The following is a 26,284-nucleotide window of genomic DNA, read 5'->3' on the forward strand; positions in this document are numbered from 1 at the left end:
CATGGGATCATTTGCTATTCGTCGGTGTCAATGAAAATAAGCGAATTTTGTTTCGATTTCCGACCTAAAGGTAATTTTTGTCAACGGAATTCAATTTGTGTTATCGACTTGCTGTTTGGTCAAGATGAATATCGATAGCGCAAGGCTATCATGACCGCACCTGGGTTCTTATCTGCGTGCTTGAACGATCAGAGGACACTAATTAATTCCTTCTGATGAGCTAGATCATGATGTTTGTTATTTTGAGAGATTCCTGTGTCAGTTCGTTCTGCTGATAACACTGAGATTCTTTCTTCTTATGTTTGTACTCCTCTTAATTTGCCGCCGGGGTGGACAGTAATTGATTTACAGAGATGAGAGAGATAATTAGATGCTTCACTTTAAAACTGTTGTCAGATTTCTGCGCCGGCTTTTTACTGATAAGGCACTTTTCAACTGATACGAGTTGTTTTTCCTCAATGACCAGCCGACAGTTATTAATTTCGAGGCAAAGAGTGAGATTATTTTGTCTGCTCGATCGTTTACAAGATTAAAAGCGGTCCGAACACCCACCTAAACATGGTACTCTACGAAAGAGGTTGTCTTACAGTTGTAATTATGTTTGTAACAAGAATATTACAAAGGTCTACAAACCGCGCAAACACGCATGCAATGATCTGCGGTTTTTTGAGTATTTCCCGATCTGTTATTGAAGGATCAAGTTAAAATCACGGCAGGTAAATATCGGTTATGTATACCCCAATGCATCAGGAAATAACCCTTGTATAATCTATTTCATGAATTAAACACGTGTCATTGACAGTTTTGGTCGTGTCCGTGTGGGAAATGATTCGTTTATACATGTCGAATAAACAGCGCAATAGATTAAAAGTCAAACTACAGTCTGCATAGGCAGGAAATAGTGAGAACATCAACATTACAAACTTCAGAACTGAAAGGAAGAAGTGGGGTATCTCGTGTTGTGACCTTTTATTTAGGAATGGGTTTCCTTCAGATGTAATTTAAGGCGTTTAGTCAGGAATTTTTCCTTTCTTTTTAACAACAATCATCACTTTAAAAAAACACATTAACTGCAACCGTATAAAAAACTGCATTTATCAACAAATACAGAATAAAAAAAATGTATTTAATATCGATTGATGTATGTGCCTCTCGTAAAATGTGTTATGTTATTGTCGTTGCTTTCTCGCGGAATTCAGTATTGATAAATTAAACAGAAAAAAGAGGAATCATAACAAAAATCGGATTGTAAAATCTCTAAAAATAAATGCAAAACTAGCTGCGAGCGACAGTGTCCAAATTGGAAATGAACCATTTGAAAGAAATAAATAATGAAGGAATGATGTGTTTTTAAAACAGATATAATGCTGAATACAGTCCTTTTTCCCTTTCAGTTCTTTTTGAGGTTTGGGTTGATTATAAAAGAAGGAAGAATTTGCAACATCTGAACTACGAGTAACCTTGTACGTGTGTAAACAATCACGTCGTTAGTTACCGCGCAAAAATGCCCTCTTGAAAACTGTAAATTGATATTTTATTTTGCTTGTGGTATCGGATACCTAGTAATAATTGCCAACTCAAAACAGAAGGTAGTTGACATGAGGCGTATTCAAACTCACTACGAAAAAAATTTAAACCGTGAACATTGCTGTTGACCTTATCCAAATCTTCAGCTGACCTGGAGTAATGGTCTCTTTTTGCTTCAAACGCTCGGAATCTCGCCGACAAGACACGTCCCCATAATAGTATGTGATTTTTGGACACTCAGGAAACACAGGATCACGCAGGGTAGACGACAAAGCGAAACGTACCAACCAAGATTTGGAAATGTTTCGGAAGATGTTTTTCCTCGTCTTCTTTTTTCTTGGCATGCTGTGGGTAACACAAGCCTCGCAAAGTAAGTCAAAATACTATTTGTTGGCCATGTTTTCTGTGCATTGCTTCTTTTAAGCAACGCTCTCGGGTGAGATCTGAGAACACTACCATTTCCTAGCTGTGAATTCTAAAAAAAACCGAGTATAATTATACTTGTCGAGCAAAAGTACTGATGTGATGATTTTAGGATACTTATGAGGTATCAAACGTCTCTCCAAAAAATTTAATTAACGTCTAACCTTCTCCTAATCATGGCAGCAGTTTATTCGCCACACCGTTTTCTTATCTTTGATAAAATAATAGTGGCAGGCAACAACCAGGCAACAAGTTTTGAGCTCATAAGCGATCAATAGTTCGCCAAGATCCAAAGCAATATGCTAGTCGGATTTAATAAACGCCCTTACTAAATGCAAAAGCTCGTACTTACGGAGGGAATTTGGTTGTTCTGATCCCTTAGAATAATACTGGGCTGCATCAAGTTTCTTAACCATAAGCTTCCTATGGCCTATTCTTAGCTCGACTACTCAGGCATTTCGGGTGTCAATTTGTAAATTAACCAGCTTTCACTTCTACTTGTTGTTTTTAGATTTCGACAAAAACTTTCCATTATCTAGGTTTACCGAGGAGACCTGGCCCTTCAGCTTTGTTTGTCATTCTGTTTCAATCATTTCAATTGTTCTCAGTCTTGCTTTCAAAGCAAACAGATGCTGTGTCTGTAAAACTACTTTTCTTGGCGCGCAGATCAAAAAGTAAAGATCAGATCACTCTATCGTGCCAACTATAGGCGTTTTGATCGTTTGTTTTAGGCCGGTGTAATTATGTTGCTACGTGTAAAGTACGTTTGTGTGCAGTTCAGTCAAATATCAGCCAAAACGCCCTCCTTGAGCAAAATATCGAAAACCACATAGAACACACAAAAGCACCGCTCTATATAGCTTTCGTTTGAGTGGCTTCACAGTAGGGTTTAAGTTACAGAATTTAGTTGGAATCTCCTTGTATAGCATGATACCTAAACAGCGGCTCATGAAATTACTGCACAATAGCTTTCATTTGAACGGTCTCTCACTGGGGGTTTCACCTAGGGCCTAAAGACCTTACTCTACTTCATATCAAAATTTGACTCGAGGCTCCGAAGTGAACTAGATCCTTTGGAGAGAAATAGCTTTGTGCTGCAAAGGTAGTGAACAAGAACTGTACGTCATGGCTTAGGCACAGTTGAAATTCCTCAGCTGTATTAAACACTTTTCACAGCTTATTATGATTGTTAATTTGGCCGACGGCCTGCCGCGCCCGAGTCCGTTATCAACTTCCGGTAAACTGGAAAGCTCACTGCAGGTTTCTAAAATATCCGAGTGATACTTAACAGACGTTTTTGTCATGCGCACGCACATCCAAAAGCTCACTGCCTAGTTCAGAAAAAAGGTAAAAAAGGACTGCAAGGTCACTACACAACTAGTTTTTGCGTAATCAGCTAAAGAAGGAACAATGTTAAAGCGAAATTTTCATCATAGTTCACCTAAATTTGTTCATTGTGAGTCGGGCTAATAATTTTCTCAACGTGTAAGGTCAAACAAATTAGGCTGAAACTGAAAAGTGAAACTGAACGGTGTTAATTAAATTTACATGTTTTGTGAGGGTTTTTCCTTCACCTCGATTCAGGATTATTGCTGCGGTGGCATTATATTTCAGTTTTCATTTCGTTGCTTTAAGCTACACACGTTCTCCTATGACCTAGATTGGTCTTACCATTCCTAGCTGGGTTCAGTAAGTGAAACACAAAATAACGCTCTCTAATCTTGTCGCTCAGCTTGCGTAATCTATTTAGACTATTTTTTGTTCATCTCTCGTGATGATAGCAAGTGTGGTGTGAATAACATCGAGTATTTTTAACAAGGGGACGTCATAAGACCTCATAAGATCTAAAATAAGTTGCGGGTTTCATATACCTAGTCCCGCCCCCCCTCCCCCCCTCACCACCACCACCACCACCCTGAAAGTTATTGTGTCCCCTTTCCTAAGGAGAGATGTAATTTTTTTCTCATGTCCTCCTCGCTTTCTCCTATTCTGTCGATTTTCGAAAGCCTAATCACATATTTAGCTTTTTTCTATGAACTGTGTTGACTTAAGTTTATTCGTTTCGCACGTTTGTAATCCCTGCGTGTTAAGTTCTTCTATTTCTCCTTGGAATGCTGCAATGATGCTTTTAAAAGTATTATATATCAGCAATTTTGCTTGAACCGTTTTATTGTTGTAGGTCAAAGATTAAGCTATGTAGCAATATTTTCGTACGTTCAGGGTATTTGTTATGCTGTAAAAGGTAGTGCTAATTTCTAATGCTGTGGAGATAACCCTAGTTTGTGACCATTCATATGAAAGCTGTTGAGCAGTACATTCATGTAGCACTAATTAAATGTCCACATTTGTTAAAACGAAATTTGATATTTTATCCGAATTTTAACTCAGGTTCTATTGCATACCTTTCTTGTCAGGTCTTAAGCCGCCTCGTTACCTTGTGGGTTACGTAACTGGTGACACAAGTGTGAAATTGGCCTGGGAAGTAGCTTCGCCATCAAACAAGACTGTTTTCGAGATAAGATGGAAGAATGGCCATAATGAATCGTCCATGGTGGTTTCTGGTACCACTGGTACTGTCACTATTCATGATCTCAGAGTTTACACGAAATATTTTTTTCGCGTACGGAAAGGTTTCATGAATGGAACTTGGGGCGGATTTACAAAGTACAGATCTATCTGGACTCCAGAGGGAGGTAAATATACGCTTTATCGTGCTTTATAATTGAGGTTCACAAGAGCCACGTCATACAGAAGAGAAAGAAGGAATAGACTAGCGTAGAATAGACTGGAATAGAATAGACTAGAAGAGACTAGAATAGAATAGAATAGAATAGAATAGACTAGACTAGAATAGAAAAGAATAGATTAGAATAGACTAGACTAGAATAGACTAGACTAGACTAGAATAGAATAGAATAGAATAGACTAGAATAGACTAGACTAGAATAGACTAGACTAGGATAGACTAGACTAGGATAGACCGAGAATAAACTAGACTAGCCTAGAATAGACTAGAATAGAGTAGAATGCAGTAGAATAGATTACACTAGAATACAAGACAATACAATACAATGCAATGCAATAGACTAGACTAAAATAGAATGTTGTTGTTGTTCGTCCTTCGTGGTCGAAGATGACCAAAGACATCTAGTTTGTTAATAAATGTCTACAGTGTGTCCGGAGGTGGCTGATGAGACCAATCCGGGCAAGGAAGCCTCTCCCACAGGTAGGGCAGAAGTGGGTAGGGGCTGTGCTGTTAGTGCTGGCGGCTCTCTCCTTTCGTACTGCTCGCTTCTCCTCGGCTTGACGGGACCTGCGTTCCTCTGCTGCGTGGGCTCCTTTGGTGATGAGTTGGCGCCAGGAGGGTCTGTCGGAGGCAAGAGACCCCCAGGACTCAGTGCTGATGTTGAAGTCTTTTAAGGAGACTTTTAGACTGTCCTTGTAGCGCTTTCGCTGCCCTCCAACTGTGCGCTTGCCAGAGCAGAGTTCCCCGTAGAAGAGCTGCTTTGGAATGCGGTCATCTGGCATGCGGGAGACGTGGCCTGCCCATCTCAGCTGGGCCTTGCGCATGACGGTGATGACACTAGGAAGGTCTGCCTGCTTCAGGACTTCTGTGTCCGAGGCTTTGTCCTGCCAGCGAATGTGGAGAATGTTTCGGAGGCACCGCATGTGAGATGATGAGATGATGAGAATAGAATAGAATGGAATACATGTAGAATAGAATAGAACAGAATAGACTGAGTAGATCCTTTAAGGATAAACGTAGAGAGTTTGAAAGGCTTGCGTTCACCCACAAAAGCCATATGAGCATTGTGAAGACAATTTGTATGTCACAAAAAAACCTAAGTAAACATGACATTAACCCCGTTTTTCCATGTCACACAATCGCCTAAGTAAGTGTCGCATAGTTGCTTGAAAAATGTGCCCTAACGTAGCTTATCCAGCAAATGCTCAGCGTTTTATTTATTTAATTCCTGTTATTTTCAAGTACCCAGGGCTGCTCCAGCTAACGTGACAGCCTACAACACAAGCTCTGTGGGTATTATCGTATTCTGGGAGCAGATTCCCAGGCCCCACCGACATGGGAACGTGATCGGCTTCAAAGTCTGCTACAAACGAGCCGATAAGAACGACAGTGTTCTGTACTGTACAGCGGTGTTTGCCTTGGGGATAGAGCTGGGCGGTTTACGTTCCTACACACCCTACTGGATCACAGTGCTGGGTTTCACCAACAAGGGTGATGGACCTAGCAGTCGGCCACTGTTGGTGTGGACCGATGAGTTTGGTAAGTTAGTCCGTGACAGATAACAACGGTCAAAGAGTATCCCAAGTTCGTTAATATCAAAAGAGTGTATATTGGAAGCAGGAGATTTTAACGGAAGTTATAAAATGTTCAAGGAATTGTGCGCGCTATGATTGGTGGATTTTAGTTCAAGAAATCGCCATCAAGCACATGTGCTAGACCCACATCGCGCGCGGCCTCGTCAGTGCATGAGTCAGTGCATTGGGTGATTTATGCACTTGTGAACTTTTAACGACACTTGAGAAGTGCGAGAAGCTCGAGGCGTTCTTAAAAGTTCGGACTTGCTTATATACCTCAACAGTACACTCGGCGAGTTAACTATTTCCCTTAGCAATAAAAGACAATTTCTGAGCAAGAAATCTTTTGTTAATAAGTTTGAGTGTTTAATGGAAGTAGCCTCTTTGCATCATGCCGGCGTGCCAGTTATATCATTTTTTTTTTCGATAGTATTACATGTTACTCGAGTAAAGGTTTGGTACAACGCGCAAAGTTGCGCTAATTCAAACTGCAGAGGCATACCACAATTAAACATTATTTGGTTAGAAATCGAGTCATATTAATGAAAAACCGTTTTAAGATTTTACTCTCATATTTTGGGAAATGTTAGTTTTACTGACAGCAAGTTGTTGTTGTTGTTGTTTAAAAAGAAATATTTCGACAAAAGTAGCCCTCTCATGGGATTATGTAACCTTAAAGATCAGATTTCTCGTTATGACGGATTGACGATCTAAGCGTCCCAGCAATGCTATATTATTATTACCTCCTTGTCTGACTTGCAGTTCCTTCAGTTGCTCCTCGTATTACATCTCTGACGGCCAATTACACAGCTATCAGGGTAGCCTGGGCACCAATACCTCAAGAACACGTCAACGGAATCCTTCGAGGTTATTACGTCATCTACTGGAAGATGCCTCGGGTGTCCCATGATAACCGCATCATTCAAGTCAACCAATCAACTCTCAGCATAGTCATCGTAGGACTCAAACAGAACACTACGTATGGGGTGCGGCTGACGGGGTTCACTCGTATCAGGGGCTGGATAAGGAACGGTGTTCTTGGCCGCGTGCTTAATATCACTACAAAGCATGGTGAGAAGATGATTTTACCCCATTTATTCCCATTACTTTTATTGTCGTTTTAACTTAAAGAAACAACACTTTTTAACAAGGCTGAGGAAAGTATAAACCATCTAAAGTGAAAGTGCCTGTGGTCATCTCCAACTGGCTACCTTGAAGAGAAGAAGTTCGTATGAAATTATTACACGAACCTACTCGATGTTCTCTTTAACGAAACTTTTGTTAAGTTGAGTGGACGATCCGGTAACCAAATGCCCAATCATAGAAAGTTTTTCAATTAATGACCACCTGTACATTCTCTTCACAGTTCCAGAGGCTCCACAAAACGTCAATGTGTTCAGTCCTTGTTCAACCTGTTTGACGGTGACGTGGGATCCAGTTTACACATCTCCAACCGATACTTTAACAGCTTATCACGTGGTGTACAAAGACGCTTCAGGGAAGGCTTACACGAAGAAGATAGGGTCCAGAAAGTCAATCGTGCAGTTGACAAGTCTCGAAAAATTCTCCACTTACACGGTGACAGTAACATCTATGACACATGAGGGACTGGGAGAAACTAGTTCGGCAGTTACGGTCACTACTATGGAAGATGGTGAGCTCCTTTCTCTGTGTTTTTCTTCGCTTTTGTAAGTAGACCCTTTGCCAAGAACAGAAAATAATAGCCACGACAGGTCAGACAAAAAAAATCCGTTTTGCAGGTCGAAAGGAAAATTTTTCCCACCCTGACTGAACTGGTCTCCTCACATAGGCACTCGGCACTAACTTTATGCCAAAATCATGTTCAAAATGGCAGGCTTGTTTGAGAGTTTTTCAATGATTTTGAGTTAGCAAAAGCTCATTGGAAAACAATGATGACACGATTATTTTGTGTGGGCAGCTACTTCCATTAGGATAACTTAATAAAATACGGCACATTAAATTTCCCCACCGGTGTAGCATCTCATGTTTCTAACATTAACTTTTTGTAACCAGTTCCCAGTCGCGCTCCAGACTCGCTGCAGGCCAGGAGCACTGGGACTCGCAGTATCTTGATCGAATGGAGTCCAGTCCCTGAGAAGTATGTCCATGGTATTTTAAGAGGCTATCACGTGTATTACAGGACTGGGAGGTCAAAGGTCAAACGCTCAACCAACCATGTTGGAGCCCTATCAGTCAATACATCGGGTCAGAGTCTAGAAATCAAAGCTTTAGAACCATTTACGTCTTATGATGTTTGGGTGTCTGCATTCACTGTTATGGGCAGCGGTCCCTCCAGTAGTCCGGTGACAGTCACAACTGATGAAGATGGTGAGTATATCCAGCAATGCTTCACATGATGAACCTTAATGAACCTCTTCTCATCTATTAACACGCATCATCATTTATCTCTTATCAACCCCCCGAGGGAGCATAGGGCGTCCTCCGTACCTTCCAATGCACACGGTTCTTTGCTAATGCTTTGACTCTCTCTCAGGAGTAGCCCACTCTTTCCAACTTCTGCAGCATGGACCACTTTCATTTGTTCCTTGGCCGTCCCACTTTCCTCTTTCCTTTTTGGCTGATTGTTCAACGCTTGTCTTGCCACATTGTTGCTATCTCTTCTGAGCGTATGGCCAATCCAATGCCATTTCCTGCGCATTACTGATGTTGCTATTGTTTCCATGTTGGTCCTTCTTAGCAACTTCATATAACACTGACACTTTCTAACTACGAACAGTTCATTTGGCGACTGCAACGGCTGAGTGGGTTTTTAGGTTACCTTCAGTAGGAAGAACTCGAATCAAACGCGCCAACGGGATCATAACAGAATTTGCATATCACTTCATGATTGTCAAGAACGTAACTTATTATAGAGGAAACTCCGCGAGCGGGCAATATGAACCGAATCCTGCTACAGACCTAATTGGCAAACGTTAATAACAACATTCCCTACAAACAATACGTTAAGTGTTCTCTAGCAATCTTCATTCTGCTGTTCTGCCATTCGTCTTCGAACTAGTGCCATCACGTGCCCCCCGACTTCTTCAAGTGTACGCCAAAACTTCCAACTCAGTGTTCGTGCAGTGGGAACCCATTCCAAAACACCATGTGAAAGGAATACTACAGGGATATCACGTGCACTACAGCCAGGAAGACACGAGCTATCCCGTCATCAAGAACGTGATGACTGTAAATGGATCTGTGACGCATGTTACTTTGGACAGCATGAAACCGCTGACGAGGTATCGCGTTTGGATCACGGGCTTTACAAGAAAGGGCGTTGGCCCCAATAGCGAAAAGGAGTTTGTTTCCACTCCCCAACCAGGTAAATTTTAACGGTATATGGTTAATAGTCTTTGCTACAACAGGAAAGTGCAGTTGAAAGGAGAGGAGTGAACTTTTTATCATGCAGCTTCTAAGGTGTTATAATATAGATGGGACCCTGCGCGCGCTCTGATCATAAAGCAAATGAAGAAGCCTAAGCCGTGTATTACGCTGTGGTAAAACACTCCAGACATTTGAGAACACTCGAGAAATGTAGAAAACACTCGCCTGCGGCTCGTGTTTTCCGCATTTCCCTCGTGTTCTCAAATGCCCGTCGTGTTTTATTAGAGTGTAATACACGGCTTAGGCTTCTTTATTTGTTAATTAAAAGACCTTTATTGATGTTAATAGCGCTATGTAAAACATAGCAGTTTCTAGAAGTTTGCTGACATAACGATTAGTGTGCTGGACTCCGGATTTGGCTTACCGAGTTCAAGCCCTGGTGTGGGTCATTGTGTTGTGTTCTTGGGCATAACACTTTACTATCACAGTGTCCCTCTCCACCGGTAGATAAGTTAAGTCTGCATACGAGCCAAGTGGCTCATCAGACCGGAGCTTATCCCGGTTTCAGTAGCATGAAGCGACTAGGAGTATTTCTACTCCCCCCTGAATGGGATGCCAGTCTATCGCAGGGCTAACCCCAGGATTAAATTCGCCGGTACTCATTTATACACCTGGGTGGAGAGAGGCCACGTGAGAGTAAAGTGTCTTTCCCAAGAACACAACACAAAATAACACAATGGTACAGGCATATAAAAGGACACGCATAATCGCTTCATGCTACAGAAACTGGAATAAGCTCCGAATAATGAACACAAGACACTTCAGTTCAAACTTAACATTTTTTGCAGTTCCAAACAGTCCTGAAGGAGTCCACGTAGTTATAGAAAGCCCACAGAGTGTGCGTGTCACTTGGCAGTCGCACCCAGGCCTCAAGGGGCTCGTGACGCGTTATATGGTAAAGTGGCTTCATGTGGGTAACCCCGCTGACTCTAATGTGGATGGTCATAAGATCGTGAATGCTGGAAACCCGTACCGCAGAGAAACTCAAGTTGGTGGACTGAAGCCTTATAACATGTACTCGTTCATGGTGCGAGAGGAGGTTGGGCAGGACAACTGGGGCAAATTTTCTGCTCATGTGGATATTATTATGCCAGAAGATGGTACGGTCAAGGACCCGCTTTATCTGATCTAAATTATACTTTGTCCCTTAGTTAAGTCCTACAAGCGAGTTCTGATTCAGTTACATAGTAAGTGAATGGAGGTATGCCATATGCCGAATGACATTTTTTGGCCAGGCTGAGCAAAATGATTGGTCGTGATCTGGCTATTGCTGTTGATAATGCATAAGCCAGACTCTAAACTTCAGTTTTCTGTGGCTAATTCTTAATCTAGTTAGTGCTAGGAGAAGTATTAGAGAGGTTAGGAATTCCGTTTACGACAAATGGCGCACGTCAAAATTAAATTTTAGCCCTCTTTCTTCAGCTATATTTACACTAAAGTGAAAATATTCCGTTGTATTTCCTTTGAATAGGAGTCTTTTTTTCTATTTTTGTGTTGGTTTGGCCGTTCGCTGGACATGTCACAGGGGCGTATCTGGGGAGGGGTCCAGGGGTGCCCGTTACCCTCCCTGTTGTAAGCCTTTTTTAGGCCAATAACCTGTAACAGGTGGCAAAAACGACATAACTACCTGGTGAGTACCCTCACTTTGACACAGTGTGACCCCCCCCCCCCCACCTATGAAAAATCCTGGCTACGCCCCTGTGTCATTTTTTGACCCTCTATTAGTTGGGCTCGGTCTAATCGGCCGTTACCTCTGTCCGTTCCAGTTCCCTCTCCTCCACGCAGGATTTCAGTGAAGCAGAAGGAGAAATCTCGTCTAGTTCTTCAATGGAGAAAACCGGAGGAAACAAACGGCATCATCAAAAAATACGTACTTCACTTTCGCGATAGCGACGGAGTTACTAAAACTTATACCTTGCACTCTGACGTCGACAAAGAGTATGTGACATATGAGGTGACTCTTCCTGATGTCGAGGCTGAGTACAAGATAAAAGTAAGTAAAAAAAAAAAGAACTCAGTTAGACAAGTTCTTACTGGCAGACCCCCATGTATACGTATGATTTTTCATTCGCGTCGTTTAAGTCACGTTGATGGAAATCTATTGGTACGTTTTTGGTCAAAACGGAGGTTCTTAAAACGTGTATAAAGCACAGGCCAAACGGACTCGCAAGTTTCTTCGCAAGTGCACGCAAGTATAACACTTCAAGGCCACAGGCTTAGTCCCTCGCCACTGCCAATACCCTGTATTTCATCGGCTAATAGGTTGCCATAACAACGAATGGACTTCACTCAACTTGCGTTGATTTGGGTTGAGTGGCCAAACGGCGAACAACTTGTGTCGACTTGCGTGCTAATTTGATCTCGACTAAAGTGAGCGCAAGTCATCGCAAGTCAACGCAAGTGCACCCAAGGCCTGGCCAAACGGACTCGCAAGTATACCGAAGTTTTCAACTTGCGTCTACTTGCGAGTCCATTTGGCCAGGGCTTAAGTTGTCGAAATCTAAAAATATTGTAAACGTAGTCAAACGTACATGTGTACGTTTCCAATTTGAAATATTCGAAAATGATTAAGTTGAAAAATGCAGCGTGAAAAAGATAACCTCGTCGCTCAGAGATTACCAAAAAGATAGCAATGACCCCTCCCCTCCCCCATGTACACCCGTTTTTACCCTTTGACTGATACAGTCTTACACTAGTAAGTATTGGTGCAATGTTACCCTCTCCACCCTAGGTACAAGCATTCAACTCATTACCAGGACAGATGAGCGATGAGATTACGGTTCAACACTCGCCCAACATTCAGACATCGGAAGGTAAATATTTCCTCTTTCAACGTTCTAGTGTGTGCTTATAACGATAACAAAGACACAAGCTTTACTTTATTAAACTGAGGTAGTTTTACGTTAACAAGTAAGTAAAGGAAGAGGTGATCTACTTCGTGAGCTTCCATGACTGATCAACAAATGCAATCCTACATTTTAATATTTGAAGTAAGTTGTTAAAAACCGCTTTTCAGTAGGTAAATAAACTTACCCTACCCTCCAAACGGTCACAGTTTCCACCGTCGTTCCGTCCTCAACTTCTCAAATTTCCGAAATCGATCCTCCAGTTTCAAGTTCAGCGTTAGGAAAGCGACTGAGAACTTAAAGCTTTGTACCCCTGTTATGCATAGAGAATTTAATAATTGCTGGCTGCCTAGTTTATCCACTCGTAATTTGATGTACCTCCGCTCGTTTCAAGAGGCTTTCTAACAAAAGTGTTGTTAGACTTCTCTACAAACTCTTACAAACAACGAAGACACTAAAACCGGAAGTGGCGTTATATTTTCGCGGCATTTCACTGCCGCAAAACCTTTCCCACATCAAAGTTCGCGACAAACCAATCAGAATCTTTGTCTACTGTGCTGATATCTTGCAATATCAAGTCACTGACCTGATATCGCTGAATTTCTGGTCATATCTGGGATACGTTTAATATCTAATTGTACCATTCTCAATGGTATCCTTTGGCAGCATATCAGGCTTGGTTGGTTTCAGCGAAATACGAACCGTGAGTCGACCAAACTCGCTTGATATGCCGCCGAAGAGAAGAAAAAAGGTACGGTTAGGTCTAAATAACAAGCGCATTTAATTTTCCAGGTCGTAAACCTAACAATATCAAGTTCAAGTTTATATGGCTTGTCGCTGGACTGGCTACTGTTGTTTTACTTCTGGTGTTGGTCACTATATTTGTCCTTGTTAGGTTTGTATAATGCACTCTTTACTCCGCCATTTGTTTTCTTATTCTATTTAAATTAAGCTTAGTTTAACAAATATTCGAGAGGAAATACTGCACAATCCCGATGTAACGAGCATAATTGTAGCCTGCGAGCAGGCTCATGTTGGGACACAAGTGCGCGCGGCGTAGCTGCGCGCGCGAAATCGAGCGGCGAAGCCGCGAGACGAGAACTTTCTTGGTGCCTCTTCACCAGACTCCTTCCCGCCGGATCGCCTCGCTCTTCGCCGCTCGCGCGCGTGACTCAAAGATGAGCCTGCTCGCAGGCCAGCATAATTGTTGCCACACATACTGTTCTTTATGTCCTAGTTTTATACTCTAGTTACCTCATTATGGCCATACAAACAGATTAGAATTACGTTTTGCTTTATGAAGTTTTTGAGGTTATACTCCAACAATTTAGAATGCTTACATCTGGAGATCCCTTTATTGTATCTTCCTCAATCTTACATAATTTTCATTGACAAAGTTTAGTTAACTGGTAGTCTAGAAAGTTGATTATTTTGATTGAAGTGTATAGAATCTGATCAAATAATGAATGAAGATATATCATACAGAATGGAAAGCATTCTTAAATTGTCACACGTTTTTTGCAGACGAGAATCACGACGCTCGAAAAATCATGCTGACATTCATAAACGTACATGTAAGTTGGTTTTGACCTTTTTATTGGATATCTCTCAGTCTTCTAAGCGAGGAGGTTCCGAGACTCTGGTCTTTGGGGGCTTTCATTTCACGGACTTCTGTCTTGCACTCTCTACGGCCACACGGAACGAACTGAACTTGGAGGATTAAATATTTTTTTAGAATACTAGTCCAAACACTACCACACGACTTTCAGAAGCGAACCACAAAGTTCTTGAAACAACCAATAGAAACTAAAGTTTAGAGAACAAGAAACCTAAACAGGATCTTTGTGGGAGATTCAGACCAAGGCCAGTAGACAAACTCAAACATGACCATCGATGGGGTATTGTTCGGAACTTAAGTATTCTCGATAAACTAAAATAAACAACCTGAAGTTATAAGACTCACTGTGTGGGAAGTCGGGCCCTAGAATCACAAGACGAACGTGTTAACTACAATATGATAAGCAATTGGTGATCACGAACTAAAAAGAACTCAATTCTATAAAAATTGTTAAGCTTCATAATATTTTTACGCTCCAGTGTGATTTTTAAGGGACGCAGGGGCGGATCCGGGATTTTTCTTGGGAGGGGGTGCACCAGTAAGGGATGGTGTAACTGACTGGTGAGGTAAACAAATTTTAAAAGCGTATACAAAGACGAAGGCTTGATCTCCCGGGGAGGGGGGAGTTGCGCACCCCCTGCACCCTCCCCCTAGATCCGCCTCTGCAGCCGATGCCGCCGTCTTTACCTCCATTTCCAAGCTTCTCTTAGAAAAACGTGAAAAATTTTGAAGGTCATCTGTGATTTCCAGTCCCTTGCATTTAGGTTAACTAACTGGAGCTTCTAGACAACCTAATACCATTAGAGTAACTGTTAGTAATCCAAAAGGATCCGTGGCTGCCTGGCACAGTCTAAATAGTTCAAAAGTTGTAAACAGTGATAAAAAAGTGCCAAAATAAACTCAATTATGTACCAGACGTTTCGGGCCTAGCCCTTTCTCAGAGCTAAGTTTTTCAATTAGAATCCATTAACCTGTGTGATAGACGTAGTGGCCTTACGGGTTGTTTACCGGTTTCCCGATCAAGTGGTCTGGGTTCGAGCTCTGTCTGGAATCTTTGCGTTGTGCTCTTGGGCAAGACACTTAATCTTACAGTGCCTCCCTCTAGTTAGGACAACTTGCCTGATGACAAAATGCTTAGGAAGAAACCCATTAGGAAGAAACCCATTAGGAAGAAATCATAATAGGCTGGAATATTCTTCGTCTATTACCAACTCTATAAGCAACCTTTTTGAAACATCTTTTGGTGCTTCTATAGAATAAGTACTAATCGAAAACTTCATGTTATTGTCTTGTAGTGTCCATCGTATCACAGAGCGCTCGCCCCAGGCGACCAGTTCCTGTTAAGGAGCTTGTAGAACACTGTGCTCGTTTCCATGACAACAACAACGCCTTATTTAACGACGAGTTTAGGGTAAGAAGATTTCGAGAAGGAAATATACATTAAAGATCAAACAAGACAACAACAAAAGATTGAATTTAAACAATATTATTTGGCCAATGAACACATTTAGAAGCGAGGATGACATAAAATGGTGATGATGATGATGATGATGATGATGATGATGATGAAAATGGCCAGGGTGGAAATAGAGCTTGAAATAACGAAGCTGGCGTTTTCAATTTTAACTTGTTTGATTGAAAACAGCGAGAAACTTTCTTCCTATTCTGTTATGTAATTTTGAGCTTACATCCAGTAGAACTACGATATGTTAACAGCGGCATAATTTCACTTCGTGTAACACGCTAGGATTCCTTGCAGTAATTCTCTAGCCGGTGTATAGCCGCCCCCTACCCTGAAAAAATCGGGAGAAGGGGCGGAGGGGGTGACTGTATACAGACTATAATTGTCAAGAGATCCTCAAGATGTTCAAAGGGAAAAGCTGATCATTGCAATTGTGTTTACAAATTTAAGCAATCGACGTGACGCCTAAAAAGATTTAGACCTTAAAAGGAACATCTGAACTCATGACCTTCTCACTATAACATCTGGCCTACCAGCTGACATATAGAGCTACACATGGGCCGAAAGTCAGCTTAGAGTTCACATGTTACCGCTGCCTCGTCCCCAGTCGCCCGCAAACAAAAATGAACATCGCGGCGGAGATCAATCCTCGTTCCAAGCTCCCTCGCACTTCGCGCTCGACCGACTCATTCCGCTAAGTAAAGCTGGTGGAGAAGGCAGCTGTTCCCATTCAAGGAATATAATAACAAGGTGTTTTTTCATGCTGCTTAAACATATTATACACTATTTTTATTTTACTTTTCAGTGCCTTGATCTTCTCACCTGGAAATCGACTTGGGAAGCCAGTCAGGATGCGCATAACAGAAGCAAGAATCGCTATTGTAACATAGTGGCATGTAAGTTGAAAATGTTGTCCTTATACGGATATACCATTGCACTAGCTGTAAAATGTGAAACAATATTTCAATTTTTTTATTCCGTTTTCCTATGTGAATGTTTGCATCAGTTTTAAAATTAACAGTAGTGTAGTTAATTTTAAGTTTAGCTTCTTCGAGTAACATACTGCGTCCTGAATATAATCAAAGGAGTTTTATAATAAAGTTTCCATATAACGCGCGCTCTGATTGGCTGAAAGTGCGTGCTTTATCAGAGAACAGAGCACGGGTTGATGACGGTAAGTTGGCTTTCAAATTTTTGCGTCGGAATTTTGACAAATTTGCGCCAAATTAAACATCCCCTGTGATTCAGACAAACGCAGTGGAAACGAGCTAGTTGTCTGTAGTAAATATGGCTCACAGAGACCATTGTTAAAACTGTACTAAAATAACAAGTTTTGCTAGATTCCCGCCGACAAAACACGTAACGAAATAAACAAATTCTCAACCTAAACAGTGCTTCGATAAAAGACATTATATTTGTTACGAAGGCAGAAATTATACTTAAGAAGTAAAACAATGATAGAAAACAACAATTGAAGTGTCTCTGTTTATAATGAGAAGCTTTATTTTTGTAAAAATGCTCAATTGCTCAAACAACACTTACATGCAGTGTAGTAACGCTCGTTCTCCGGTCATCTCAGCGAAGTGAACCGACGAGTGCTCAGTGCAAAGCTTGCTCTGATATTCTCTTCTGTGCTCGGAGTAGAACCAGTGGGAGCCGTTTAGTCTTTCTAACTTTTACGCTAGTTCGGGCAATCTTGCTGCATGCGGCTACAAGCCGTAAATAACTGTAGCTCCTTTCAAATTCAACTCGGCATTTCACATTTTCATCCACAAGCTTTGAGCTTCGCGTTTCGTAATTTCCACTGGAAAAGTACACGTTTCCATGGGCCACGATACGGCCGGATTCCTCTGGATTATAAACCTTCACCTGCCTTTAGATCCGTATTTAAAAATTAACTTCAAAGCGAACTTTGAAGGCATCGTTCTTCTCTCAAAAGCCGCTCAAACTACTCGAAACTGAAAGCTTAGCCGAAGTCCAGTTAGTGATTGACAGCTGTCGCTTCGTTAGCCAATCAAATTATTTGAATAATTCTAACAAGGATTGTGATTGGCTTATTTTAGCGTGCTTTATCAGAGAACAGTGCACGGGTGACGCCACTTTTGTTCGTTTGGAAAATAAAGTTTGGTTTGAAAATTCAGCCAAATGCGTGGGGAAATTATTAGATTCTTTATCATAAAACAAATAAAGAAGCCTCGAGTGTGCTCTGTTCTGTTGTAAAGCACTTAGGAAGCGGTAGAGCACTCAAGAAGTGGGGAAAAACACTCGACTTCGTCTCGTGTTTTCCCCTACACTTCTTTCGTGCTCTACCGCTTCCTGCGTGCTTTACAACAGAACAGAGCACGGTCGAGGCTTCTTTATTTGTTAAATAATACATCGAACAAGAGAGACAGTGTTTCACCACACTTCCAAATACCGATAAGTAAGATAGTTTGATCAGATAATTTATAAAACGTGGCAAATATTTTTCAACATTATTTTTGGACAAAACTCGACGTCATTTGGGAATGTGATGAAACGCTTTCTCGAGTGTTTTGTATTTTTCCTCTTTCGAAACTAGAACTAAGGAGAAAAGGAGAGATACTGTAAGATTTGATATCTAACTCTACATCGCGGTTATGATTCCCTTTGAGTTAATTATGAGCTTGACAAGTCTTGTTACTTAAAGCTACGTTTTTTGTTTTTGTATTTTTTTTTTTTTTCAGATGATCATAGTCGTGTTGTGCTCACAGGCAAAAGAGAGACTCCCGGGTCAGACTACATCAACGCTAATTATGTAGATGTAAGATTGTTATTTGCTGTATTGACGACGAGTTTCTAATTTCGAATTTATTATTGCATTGATTTAGATGATTGTAATTGTAACGGTGTTCTTCCCGAAAAATCCAGAGCGTTGAGTATATGTTGAGTATCTGTGTCCCAGAATATATTTAAGATACCAATGTAGAAAATGACAAAAAATTAAGGATCAAATTGATTGATTGACTGACTGACTGACTGAATGTCTGACTGACTGACTAACCGACTGTCCGACTGACTGACTGTCTGACTGACGGACTGACTGACTGACTGACTGACGGACTGACGGACTGACGGACTGAGTGACTCACGGACTAGCAGACTGACAGACTCGCGGACTGACTAAGTGGCTTACATAAGGTATAAGAATTTTCTTACCTAAATGGTAGTACTATTATAATTTACTGAAGTATAAAGTAATTTTAGTAATTGTAATTTACTTACTTTCAGGGATACAGTTTCCCAGCTAAGTACATCGCAACCCAAGGTATATCAAAAAGAAAAATATTTTGCTAATGATATTAATTTAACTAAGGGAGCCTTCATAGCCTTGGCAGTTAAACATTTCGAATGAGGACAATGTAGTCAGAGGGCGCATTTTGTCAATTCATCAACTTTTTCACTCTCTGAGTTCTTGAGTCAATTAGCGGTCCTCACTTTAAAGTCTTAGATAAAATCCTATGATGTAATTGTTCCAACGATAGTTACTTTATTATGATTTACAACGTCTAGCTAACAGTAGTTGGTAAAATTAATAGCGTGGTTTAACTTAAAAAAAATCCTATTCTCGTTCTCACGCTGTCCTCCTACAATTTGCTTTATTCTGCGAGTTTCTTTATAAAGAACCTTTTGATTTTCTCGGCTTTTATAGTACCAGTGACATGTTTTATTTGTAACTTTTTCTAGGTCCCTTGAAGGAAACAGTCAACGATTTCTGGCGGATGATTTGGGAAAAGAATGTTAAAACGATAGTTACGATTGAAATGCAGGGAAGAGACGTACGTTAATGGGAATTGTAACGCATCATGTAGTTATTTCCACCTTTTCTTCTAGGATCATAGGGCATTTAGTTTTAATAAGCAAACGTTTCAGACTCCAGGCCCGGGTTGTTCAAAAGGTGGATAACGCTATCCACCGGATAAATCACTATCCAGCGGATAGCATGGTTTGTTTGTCAACACTTATCCACTGGATCGCGATTTATCCGGTGGATAGCGTTTTCTAGCCTTCGAACAACTGAGGGCAGTTCTTCAGTCAAGGTGCAATGGAACTTCATTAGTTAATAGACCGTATTCATAAATGGCGGCTAATTTAAATTGTTTTTGGATGCATTTAAATTAGCCCAACTAATCTCGTTTGAGAGTAAAAGTTCTTTTGAATTACCAACTCAAAAACGAGGTTAGCTGGGCTAATTTTAATACTATTAAAGAATTTTTAATTGGCAGACATCTATGAATAGGGTCTATAAAGACTTCATGTGGGACACAAAGTGCCTGCGTTTATTTCAAGTATATCTTACTTATAAATCATTAAAGCTTTAGTGGCCAAACTTCGTGCCGTCTCCTAAGAATTAACAGGGAACATCTTGTTGTGTCAATTTCTTGGTCATGTGACTTGAAGTTTCTAAGGCAACAAAGGTTACAAAATGGGATTGGACTATTGTACTATTGAGTGAATACTTTGGAGACATATGTTTACAAAGAAAACAGGCAAATGGCAACGTTAGAAACTTAAGTGAGGTATCTTTGTTATCACATTGAATTGGTGAACTGTTTTGTGAACGTGAGAATGACGATTTGTTCAAAAACAGGAAGATGCAGCGAGCGAGAAGTACTGGCACGAGTCAGAACCGACAGCGTACGGTCACGTGGTTGTATCAGTGCTTAGTAGCATGCTTATGACTGATTGGACTACCAGGGAATTTATTATTTGGGTGAGTTAAACATTACAGTTGGTTATCTTAAAACGTTATGTGAAGTTTTACTACACGAAGATTCAGTAGACCACTCCACTAAATGCGACCACTACTTTTGTACGGAAACTTTTTTGGACCTAACAACAAAACTTCTATTTGGCATAAAAGAATGTGAGGGGTTCGACTCTCTTCTACTGTAATTCCCTGCAGACATATCTCATAAGGGAATTGGCCTTTTGATCTTGATTCTCAAAAACTTTGTTGCGAGTTCATAACAGCTCTTCCATCAAGGTAAATAAAAGTTACATTTACATTTTTTACGTACTGAAGTCAACAGATCCCAATAACATGGATAAACGAGAGGTCACTCAGTATCACTTCAGCTCATGGCCTGATCACTGTGTCCCGCGGGACACTGCAGCGTTCTTGATGTTTCATCACAAGTTGAAGGCAACTCTGGTTATTGATCCTGGACCCGTTGTCGTTCATTGCAGGTCAGTGGTCATCCCTAAACGGGACGGTACATCACGTAAATTCATGTCAGTAAGGGTGTTTGGCGTTCGCGAGCTAATCTTGGGCCTGCCAATTTTTTGCTTTAGAGAAAAAAAACGTCTTTCAAGCCACTCCTCTTTTTCAAATCAATACATTCAAACCTCGCTTTGAGGCCGAGTAAAGAGGGAAAAATTATCGCGCAGCATGTTAAGCAACAATGTTGCAATGCAAGTTGGAAGGTAATACTGTGCGTAGTACCACCAGTGTTGCAAGTTGCGGCAATATGTTGCACAAAGAAAGACTCGTGGCTACTTCGTGCAACATGTTGTAACTTGGACCGTAACACGCTTCGTAACACGTTTCAACTTGCAACGCAACATTGCAGCACGACAAGTTCCAATAAAATTTCACATTTAACGCTGAATCGGACACCTAACCTAGCCTCAGCTTGTCTAGTTTTCTTACTATTAAGAGTAGTTTTTTTGGCCTAATTAAGTGAATTGTTTTTATGCTGTTTATTTTTCCTTTCGTCAATCTGGTAAAATAAGATAGTCGGTTGTTGTTGTCAAAGTTTGGGTCCCTAACTCGTCGACCTTTTTTTTTTCAAACTATGCCTTCATACGGACATCTTGTTAAATACAGACACTTTCTTTGACCTCTTTGGTGTCGGCATGAATGTGGTTCGGGTGTACGTACTTGATTTTTTGTGTTCTTTCAATAAGAGAAGCCGCTGTTTCAAATTTTTCTTAGTGCCGGTGTTGGACGAACGGGCTGCTTTATTGCAATTGACTCGCTCATGGAGCAAATGGAAACTGAGAGGGTAGTAGACGTGTATGGATTTGTGGCACAAATGAGGAAACAGAGAAACTACATGGTTCAAACAGAGGTGAGTTCCCGGGGTGAGTTATGAAGTAGTGTAGCAGCTCTCGTAAGCTTGTAATTCTATTTGTCGTCATTGCAGCGGCTGTTATTGTTTTGGTGCTAGGGGGGGGGGGGGGGAGAGGCATTGTTCCTGTTGTTTCTTCCATTGTCCTCTCAAAGGGTTTCAAGTCATTCATGTGAGACCTTACAAGAGATGCAAGATGACCCAGTTATGTAAATACGCACTGGATATCTCTCTATCTTCTAAGCGAGGAGGTACCGAGACTCTGGTCTCTGGGGCTTTTTTTACACGGACTTTTATTCTCCGTCTAACTTCTACATCTACTTCTTCTTCTGAAGGTGCTACCACTATTAGAGTACTACAACGTCACTAACAAATGTACCTGCACTTAAATATCCTATCGGTAGCCATGTGTAGGCCGCATGAGACGAACTGACCTTGGAGGATTAAACGTCTTTTTAGAATACTTACCCAAACACTACCACACGACTTCCAGAAGCAAACTACACAGTTCTTGAAACAACCAATAGAAAACTAAAGTTTAGAGAACAAGTAACTTAAACAGGATCTTTGTGGGAGATTCAGACCAAGGCCAGTAGACGAACCCAAACATGACCATCGATGGGGTTTTGTTCGGAGCTTAACTAAGATAAACAACTTGAAGCCATAAGACTCACTGTGTGGGCAGTCGGCCCAAGAATCACAAGACTAACCGTGATAACTACAAAATAATAACAATTGGTGATCACCGACTAAAAATTCTAAATTCTATACAGGTTTTTGAGCTTTGTAACATACGTAGTCAGTATTTAATGTTAAGAAATCCGTGACAATAATTTGTCCTATTCTTCTCTCCTTATAAGAAAAACTGCTTTATCTATGACGCTCAACCTCGGATATAAACGACTATTTTCGTTTGGCGCAAAAATATTCGCAAGTGACAGTCCACGAACATTATTTGTCGCGAAAAGCGTTTTTTCCCCTTTGTAAGACTGTATAGAAACGGGTAATGTAAATAATTAGGAACAGACAATCTCTAAGGGCAGAGGATCAGAGAAGATTTCGAAATAAAATTTTACGCTATTGTGTTTATTATCTTTCATAAGGCCTCTTTCTCTTGAACCGTTCACAATCTTTGAAAGAAGTACCGTTTGGATTTCGTTTCACGATTGATCCCACATATGATGTGAGGTTCAGTCGCGCTGGATTTTAACACATCTTCTAACAGAGAGCTTGGTCATACCCCATGTTATTTCCTATCTAACATGACGTCACTTGACACGTTTCCTTTTTAGGAGCAATATCGATTTATCTATGACGTTCTTAGAGACGCATGTGTTTGTGGTGAGACTACGATCCCGTCAAGTGAACTGGTCAGCGTGTTGCTAGGCGTTACTGGGGATGAGCCGGAAGTCGTCGCTCAAAGAGCAAATGAGTTTGAGGTGACAGTGATATTTCTTAAAGGAGCTCAGTCACGACATTCTGAGTTATTTTGGCCACATACAAAATTACATTTAAATTGAAGGAAATCTGAAAATGATAGTTCACTAAGATAGAAAAACACCAGAGATAATGATCAACCATAAAGGAACAAGGATGGCTAAGGATGGAGAAGATTAACACGGATTACAAACAACCAACTTGAAAAATTTAGGCTAAACTTTTCAAGATGCGTAAGCCGTGACGAAACTCCTTTAAGCCGACATTCCAAGGACTAAACTTCGACTGATATAAGATTCACTTCACTTTTGCCAGTTACGGCTTGTATAATGTCTAGTTTGTGACCGTATGTCAGTAGTTCGTCATTTGTTTCTCTTTCTTTCCACAGAATCTTCAAGACTATTCTACCAACCCAGCCCTCTTCAGAGAAGCATTAGTTCGAGAAAACGTTGTGAAAAACCGATGTCCAGAGATATTGCCATGTAAGCAACAAATATAACAATGTTTTTATTGTCACCCTCGATACGCTCGTTATTTTTTATAAGAATATTGTTCGTCTGGCCGAGGCTGAGTATTCTTATTCTTCTGTCAATTTTAGGCTGAAAATATTCTTGTAAATATTCTTAGATTATAGCGTATGACATTTCTGTTTTCGAATGTATTTGTTGTATGGATGGTGTTGAAGTAATTTTGGAGCCCGCCTGCGGGCCTTTAAGCCTGAAATGATGCACATGACTTCTTGCAAAAATGTTATTGGAATCGCACATACGGCTAGTGCTGTTTTTGTTGCTTCTTGGCCAGTTTTGCCGTTTAGCGAAAGGAGAAATTTTATACGGTTTAGTTAAAAACATATCTGACTGGATTCGCAAAAATATAGCCACAGAATTTGACTTGTCACTGATAATCTTGACACAATTCTGTCCTAGAGCTAGCTTTCCACAAGGCTTATCATATCAAAACCGCGGCGGAGAGCTGATCTATAGCTTTCTAAAACCTGCATCGTCCTAAATGGACTGAACAAGAGCTTCCTACATCGAGAATCGATTGAACTTCAAACAAACTAGGCCATAATTATGGGTTAGCGAACACTCATTATGTTGTCGTTACGTCAATTATCGCCAGCAAATAAATTTCTTCCAAGCTAGCGAATCACAGACAGTTCTGATAGTTAGCTATGTCGAGAACGCCTAAAATTGATAAAACAAGGAAACTCTACATACGATCAGCGCTTGACCTAATGTTCTTCACTCCGTTCGTGGCCATGTTTTGCTCATAAATAGCAATGTCCCAGATGTACTTGAATTTTGTCGAGCGGGAAATGCCATATCCAGACTTCAACAGATTCTAGAAATGTCTAGTCCATTGCACCTCTAAGCCCTAAATTGATGGGCTAAAGTTCTTTGTTGTCTAAAGCAAGCATAACATTATCGCCGCAGTGCAAACGGCCTAATATTACTGGGCTAAATGACGTCCCGTTTTAGTACATCTCCGGGCCCTTTCATGTATGATAATGGACGACGCTTGCTAGCAAATCGTTAGACTTGAACCTTCATTGGATCTAATGATGTCCTCGGGCAGGAAAATCACAAGCTAAAGGAATGGAGGGGTTCAAAAAAAATCTCAGCCTTAAATCTCAACCTCGGGTTTATTCTTAAAATATTTTTAAAATTTCGCAAACTTCAGTCTCGATATTCTAACAAAACATATTCTTATAAAGAATGTAAAAAAAGTCTGACTTTCTTCCTTTCTTCCTTTATTTTTGTTTATATTCTTGTCTTGTCTTCACACTCTTTATTGCTGCAATGGCGGCAGATAAGATTTGCGGATCTGCAGCTCCCAATGCCAACAGGAAAAAGAAAGCGGATATTACGCTCTTTCTTTGATGAAAGTTCCCTTTTTACCCCGCACAAGTGTACATCGACAGCAGGAAAAAAGCTACAAACTAGTACTTTTGTTTTTGGTATTCAACGCTGAGTGGGTTAAGCGATCTATATATAAAGGCTCGAAAATCAGGCCGCTGGCGGCCTTAACAAAACCGAAAAGCATTCACAAAGGGAACGTAGCTATCAACTGAAAAAAGACTCAGTTCTGCATGAAGAAAGGCAGAGGACACTGTTTCAAGTAATTTTCTATAAAAGAACTAAAATGATCTAAGTTTCCTGCCGGTCATCTCTTTATCTTATGAGATTTGACTTACTTTTCTTCAAGTTAATCACAACAGAGTTTGTCTAAAGACGACCGGAGACGAAGCTTGTTCAGATTACATCAACGCCAGCTTTATTGATGTGAGTTTTTAACAGTTTATATCTACTATTGTGTTTTTATTGGGTCATTTTTGATAGAGGGATTTAATCTGGAAGGTTTGGTTTAGTGTTGACGTCCCCCTGTTAATTCACGAATATGAGACGCTGACCTGGGGGGGAGGGGTACTCATTATAATGGCCTGTACGGGGATGCTCCGCCCAAAAGGGGCACCTTTTCTATCAAAATGGTATATAAAAGGGCAAGCTGGAGTCTGGCCTCGGGGCGGAGCTCTTCCCGTATAAAACTTTGTAGAGTACCCCCCGGAGGGGCGTTGATGTCCACTTAACAGCTAGTATGTTATTGCCTTGCTGTTTTGTCTTGGGTCAGACGGGAACCTTTCTCCCCCTAGCTGTAAAGATGGGTGCTTGCGAACTTTTAGGGAAAATGGGGGAAATGCTTGGCGGAGGGAGGAGGGAGAAAAGGGGAGCGGAGAGACCCATCCCGTTCCCAAGGGTTGTTCTGGGAAATTAGAAATTTTCGATTTCTTTGGATATTGATTGGAAACCTGCTCGACTGAACAGCTTGTAGTCCCGCGTTTGCGCTTTGAGGTCGCAGTGTGACAGATTAATTGACCCGACCTTGTTTTTATTTCTTTTTTAGAGTTACAACGAAGGCAGTTCCTACATCGCCACTCAGGGGCCAATGGCAAGCACTGTGAACGACTTTTGGCGCATGGTGTGGGAACAGCGGTCAACCATAGTGGTCATGCTCACTGATCTCCAAGAAAATGGGGCGGTAATGCCAGTGTAACACACTGATGACTTTTTTTTGTCGAGTACAAATAATTAATTTTCCTTTTCTCGGACTTTTTTTACCCAACCAAAATAGAGCTTGAAATAGCTTACAT

At 40.9% G+C, this 26,284-nt stretch overlaps 1 protein-coding gene and 1 long non-coding RNA gene across 4 annotated transcripts in view; one reads left to right on the forward strand and one right to left on the reverse strand.

Moving 5' to 3' along the window:
- The window catches only part of LOC149113780 (uncharacterized), a 36,520-nt gene extending 34,049 nt beyond the window's left edge, over window positions 1-2,471 (reverse strand). The window contains exon 1 of the long non-coding RNA XR_016206546.1: window positions 2,303-2,471. This is a non-coding gene — a long non-coding RNA (uncharacterized LOC149113780). The remainder of the gene's footprint in view (window positions 1-2,302) is intronic.
- LOC110055636 (receptor-type tyrosine-protein phosphatase F-like) overlaps window positions 1,571-26,284 on the forward strand; it is a 29,120-nt gene continuing 4,406 nt past the window's right edge. The window contains exons 1-24 of one of the 3 annotated variants that reach the window (XM_020762013.2): window positions 1,571-1,897; window positions 4,365-4,643; window positions 5,939-6,235; window positions 7,033-7,341; window positions 7,637-7,924; window positions 8,305-8,619; window positions 9,311-9,616; window positions 10,467-10,778; window positions 11,445-11,671; window positions 12,410-12,491; window positions 13,317-13,419; window positions 14,049-14,098; window positions 15,438-15,553; window positions 16,410-16,500; window positions 18,310-18,386; window positions 18,854-18,890; window positions 19,310-19,401; window positions 20,214-20,336; window positions 20,649-20,812; window positions 21,561-21,696; window positions 22,989-23,135; window positions 23,522-23,615; window positions 25,342-25,418; window positions 26,038-26,172. In XM_020762013.2, coding sequence (XP_020617672.2) covers window positions 1,828-1,897; window positions 4,365-4,643; window positions 5,939-6,235; window positions 7,033-7,341; window positions 7,637-7,924; window positions 8,305-8,619; window positions 9,311-9,616; window positions 10,467-10,778; window positions 11,445-11,671; window positions 12,410-12,491; window positions 13,317-13,419; window positions 14,049-14,098; window positions 15,438-15,553; window positions 16,410-16,500; window positions 18,310-18,386; window positions 18,854-18,890; window positions 19,310-19,401; window positions 20,214-20,336; window positions 20,649-20,812; window positions 21,561-21,696; window positions 22,989-23,135; window positions 23,522-23,615; window positions 25,342-25,418; window positions 26,038-26,172 — 3,927 coding nt within the window. In that variant the 5' untranslated portion in view covers window positions 1,571-1,827. Of the gene's footprint in view, window positions 1,898-4,364; window positions 4,644-5,938; window positions 6,236-7,032; window positions 7,342-7,636; window positions 7,925-8,304; window positions 8,620-9,310; window positions 9,617-10,466; window positions 10,779-11,444; window positions 11,672-12,409; window positions 12,492-13,316; window positions 13,420-14,048; window positions 14,099-15,437; window positions 15,554-16,409; window positions 16,501-18,309; window positions 18,387-18,853; window positions 18,891-19,309; window positions 19,402-20,210; window positions 20,337-20,648; window positions 20,813-21,560; window positions 21,697-22,988; window positions 23,136-23,521; window positions 23,616-25,341; window positions 25,419-26,037; window positions 26,173-26,284 lie in introns of all 3 variants that reach the window. The other 2 variants (XM_089287424.1, XM_020762015.2) reach the window with 2 other exon arrangements.

The sequence above is a fragment of the Orbicella faveolata genome, unplaced genomic scaffold (assembly GCF_042242905.1).
Source record: "Orbicella faveolata isolate gen_17 unplaced genomic scaffold, um_ofav_v1 contig_14, whole genome shotgun sequence".
NCBI classification, from domain to species: Eukaryota; Metazoa; Cnidaria; class Anthozoa; order Scleractinia; family Merulinidae; genus Orbicella; species Orbicella faveolata.